Raw genomic sequence first — 5,000 nt, forward strand, 5'->3', positions numbered from 1 at the left:
CATTGATACTTGTAGGATCAATAATAGAACGTATTGACTGAAAAACGGACTTTCTCCCAGTGATAGAGTTAATAGTAGAGAATCATGATCTTGTCCGTTATTTTGCTTCTTTGATTTCATGTTTAACAGCCTGAAGTTGGTTTTCCCTAATCAGCTTATTAATTCTATCCTGGGCCCGATTCCTCGAAAGCCGATTAACGCCAATCCCATATTAAAAATTAACCAAGGAGTTTACTTCTCTACTCCGAAGTGCTGTTCAACGCTGATATTCGGCAAAACTTTACATCAGAAGAAGTCAGTCTTGAAAAACAAAAATAAGCAAAAGAAACTTTCACCAAAAAATTAAAACTTGAAACAAACGTTTACACTAATCCTGGATTAAGTTAATCGCAGGCCAAAACAAAAGAGAGTTTAAAACTTTTCTGTGATTGATGTTTCAACATGATTTTTTTTCTAAATGAAATATTATCGTTAATTCGTAATTTGCTTGGAATTTACTATTATCGTGAATTTTAGAACATTGTGTCCCAGGACTTGTGGCAGGAGAGAAAATAAGGAAATAAAAATTATATCCGTGGATTGGATTTGAACCCGGAGCTTCTACTTTAAAGGAACGTTAACGGCATCTTTCCGCTTTACCACTGAAGATCAAGACACCGCACTCTGAAAAAAAATGAGAATATCGCTGCTGAAGAATTATTAGTTTTAATAATTAATTAATAGTTTAGCTTTGTCATGAAGTTTGTTGCCGAGTGATAATACAGCATTATCAAGAAGTGTTTAAAATATTGTCCCTAAGCAGGAGAGTGCTAGAAACTCAGAGTATGAGAGCGGAAAAGGAAAAATATACGAAAGGCAGGAGGCGATCCTCCTTGAATCCCTCTTTGACCTCTCCTCGCTTTCACTCTATTTCCCCGTTTCGTGCTTTAAAGAAAGATCTTGTAATTAAAGAACCACGTTGTCTGTGCTCTGCGTTCGTTGCAAATGTTTTTCTGGTAGTACTTTGCACGAGAAACGTTCATTTTCTTCGGACATCCGTAAACTCTATATTATCTAACTCTACATTAGTAACTCGAAGTAATCATAAGCTTCGTTGTCAGTGAGATCACCAGGAAATCCGGCTTCTCGGGAACCGTTCAATTCGCATAATGCTGTATATTGTGTAGAAAGCAGACTCATGTTCACAGAGGAACAGTTGCCATGACGAGAACACAGAAATAAGCACTCCAGGTCACTTAGTACGGTCACGGCAGTAATCACGTGATGGATAAGCTGCTTCCTTGGAATCTTCTTAAAATATTGGCCTTGCAGTTCAGCTGTTGGGAAAAAAAAGGTTTACGCTTATAATTAAGTTTTCTAGGGAGATTTTTCCTGAGGTCAGTGTTTGCACTTTGTCTTATTAACTAACAGGTCTTCTTCCTTTTAAATGCATCGTGCTATAAACAAATGGGCGTCAAAAGTACAAAGAAAGGAACTTGACCGATATTTTCCCAGTACTCATGCTAGTTCAATAACATGATCTATTTATTACAGAACCAGTCTTAGGCAAATCTGAGCTCTCTGATTGGTTAGTTCTTGGTCGGGATTTTGCAGTCAGACCGTTTCCATGGAAACATCCAATCCGTGTATTTTTGTTTTGGAGCAAAGCCGGTAAAATAAAAATTTGAAACCAAAACTGCGAAAAAAAGGTGACTTTTGTCATTCTTCACAGCGAAACTATCAGAAAAAGCTAAAAAGATTGAAATTTCTGCCGAGATTTCAAAGATGATATGGATGAAGAAGAAGACGAACATTTTATTATCCTGAAGATCTGGAAACTTTTGACAGAGGAACTGAAATAGATATCACCGAAAGCCAGGAGGCCATAGACGGTTTTTTTTATCAAGCAACAGAAAAGTGCAAACACAAACGAGAAGACGGAAACTCATATGAACACTCTTCTCCGCTACAGGGAAGCTGATGGTCTGTATGAAAAATGAGAAAATTAAAAGCTTACCTGCGTCCAGGCTTGACCACCTTTTGTCAAAGAAACAATGCCAAATAATAAACAACATACTAACCTCACTTGCTCGAGCCATACTGGGGAATATTGGCCCTCGCGCTCGATTAGTACAGAGTTAACTCTGCTTGAAGGGCTACTGTGTGAACGAGACCACATCTGTGTATAACAGCCAGAAGTCAGGCTACTTAGCTAAGTGCTGGAGCCTCACTCAAACTCAAACTCAAACATGTAACATCCAACAACGTTGCATCTGTTTACACGGGGCCTTACGCGCGTACAGCTTATAAACATGCCAGCCCAAGCCAACGCTTCTGTTTTTCACCGTCTTCAACCACGTTTACGGTGAACAGAAATCAACTAATAATAACACTGACTCATTAACCCGTCTCGCTGATGACGGCTACGGCAACGAGAACGCCACAAAACACTGATTGTTCGGAACTGAAAGTTTCCATTTTTGTCGGGTTTGAGGACCCTGGGTCCCAGTGATGCAGGGGCTCGGGACACCCCGCATAAATTTTTCCATGTGCTCGTGTGTTTATCGTGTTGTGTCGCGTAGAAATTGTAATCCTTGTTGCGTTTGAAGAATAAAGCGTTGAATTCATGGTCCTTCGAATCGGAGAGATTCTGATAGATTTGGATGAAGAGTTGGTCTTCGCATTTGGAGCAATTGGCGCTGTTACCTTGCACGACTACCTTGATGAATTTGTGGAAACTCTGGAGGACTATAAGAACATTGTGATCATTAAAGGTTAGTCGAAATGTCTGAAGAGTTGGAAGCTATTAAGAAGAAACGAAAGTTCTTGAGAAAGTCCGTAACGGACACTTTGAAGTCTGTCGAAGAAGCGCTATCAGTGCAGGATAATCATGCTATGATTCAGGTTTTGAAAGATAATATTGCTAGTAAATGGAGCAATTTACAAGATGTGCAAGCCACAATGTGTACTCTGTTAGAAGACGAAGAAATCGACACAGAGTGTAGCAGTCATAATGACTATGAATTGCGTGTTATTGAATACATGTCTAAAATGACGAAGTATCTGGAATGTAAATCTGTCTCTGAGATGAAAACGGATAGTAGTGCAACCGTAACCCCGCAGTCATGCCCTCAGGTACAAGTTAAGCTACCGAAGATTGATCTGCCTACCTTTGATGGAAACGTTTTATGTTGGCAACCTTATTACCAGTCGATCAAGGTCTCCGTGGTTGATAATTCAGCCTTAGCAGAGGTACAGAAATTAGAATACTTGATGAGATCATTAAAGGGTCCAGCTGCCGAAGCAGTGAAGGGATTTGCAGTGGTACAAGAGAATTACCAGCCAGTTTTGGAAGCCCTGAAAGAAAGGTTTGGTCATCCAAGATTGATCCTCGATGCACATATAAGATCCCTGATTCATTTACCGCGTTTGAACTCTGATGATGCATTGTCTATGCGTAAATTCTATGATCAAGTGGTTGGGCATGTTCGGTCTGTTGAATCCATGGGTGAGAAATTCAATTCTGAAACTTTAGCTCCGGTTCTTGTACCCCTAGTTGTGGACAAGCTGCCAAAAAGAGTTGTTGAAAGGTGGGAACTTGAACTTGGTAATTGGAAAGCAAAAGAGGACTGTGTGAAAGTGAAAACATTGTTTGCTTTCTTAGAACAAGTAGTACGAGCCAAAGAGTCTTCCCAGTCTCCCTCTCTGGAGTTCAAGGTCTCTGCAAAGGAAAACACTGCAAAGTGTGTAAGCCAGGTGAATTTCAAGTTTAGTTCACCACGAAGATCATCTACGTCTGCACTATTTGCTTCTATGCAAGTCAAACAGTGCTGTGTTTGTCGGAAGAATCACCACGTGTGGTAATGCGTTAATTTTCTGTCATTGGCAGTGAAAGATAGATTCAGGATGGCATTGTCCAAAGGTCTTTGTTTTCGTTGCTTAGAAGCTGGTCACGTGGCTCAAAGTTGTGAAAAACCACCGTGTAAGCACTGTCCGGGTAAACACCTTAGCCTCCTTCATATGGATTCGGTCAGTTCTGGGTCTTCAGCGACACCACCCTCGTCACAAACGTCCCCGGAGAGAGCATCCTTATCTCAAGCTCCTCCTTCTACAGCAGCTTCACATGTAGTAGCAAGTTCAATGGTGTCTAGTGGTGGCGGCAAAGTTATTCTTCAAACTGTGCCAGCTGTTATGTGTGAATCCCATGGTTGCTCGAAAGTTGTTCAATGTTTTCTTGATCCAGGTTCACAGACTTCATTTTTTAGACAAAGTATTGTGCAGGAGCTTGGCCTAGATGGAAAGAGTGTTAGAATTGCTGTGTCTGGATTTGGTGGAAAGTCAGACAAGGAGACGCTGCGAAAGAGAATTGCTTTTACTGTAGCACCTGTTGATAAGCCTGGAAAGCCGCAATGTATTGAAGCACTTACTGCGCCAGTTATTTGCCGTCCAGCTGAGGCTGTGGACATTCATCCAGCAAAATGGCTTCATCTTCAAGGCATAACATTTCCTGAAGAATTCCCCCGAGATGAACGGGAGATTGATGTACTCATTGGCTTGGATTTTTATTATTCCTTTGTGACAAGAGACATTGTTCGAGGAGGTTCCAATGAATCAGTTGCAGTACGCACGTCACTAGGTTGGGTTTACTGTGGACCAACAGGCGGTCATGGCCAAGAATGTACTGTGTCTATGAACATTCGAATTGGCATTGAGGAACAATTGAATGAAACACTTCAGAAATTCTGGAACTTGGAGTCTATTGGCATCAAACCTACTGAAAGTCCACCTTCTACTAACCCCAGTGAAGCCATGGTGTTAAAGAAGTTTAGGGACACATTAACATACAAAGATGGTCGATATGAAGTCTCCTTACCATGGAAGGAAGATAAGTAGTATTGAAAGATAACTACAAGCAAGCAGAAAATAGGCTGTACAATCTAGAAAAGAAGCTGCTTCAAGAGCCAGCCAAAGCCAGGTCCTACAGGGAGGCGATTCTTAAGTACATCGACGATGGAGTTTCA

General features: G+C 41.0%; 1 protein-coding gene across 1 annotated transcript in view; it reads right to left on the minus strand.

The window, feature by feature from the left end:
• Positions 1-728: 728 nt before the first annotated feature.
• Positions 729-5,000, minus strand: part of LOC138005028 (C-type lectin lectoxin-Thr1-like) — a 10,475-nt gene continuing 6,203 nt past the window's right edge. Inside the window, exon 4 of the mRNA XM_068851319.1 lies at positions 729-1,316. Coding sequence (XP_068707420.1) covers positions 1,060-1,316 — 257 coding nt within the window. The 3' untranslated portion in view covers positions 729-1,059. The remainder of the gene's footprint in view (positions 1,317-5,000) is intronic.

Source organism: Montipora foliosa, chromosome 6, assembly GCF_036669935.1.
Source record: "Montipora foliosa isolate CH-2021 chromosome 6, ASM3666993v2, whole genome shotgun sequence".
NCBI classification, from domain to species: Eukaryota; Metazoa; Cnidaria; class Anthozoa; order Scleractinia; family Acroporidae; genus Montipora; species Montipora foliosa.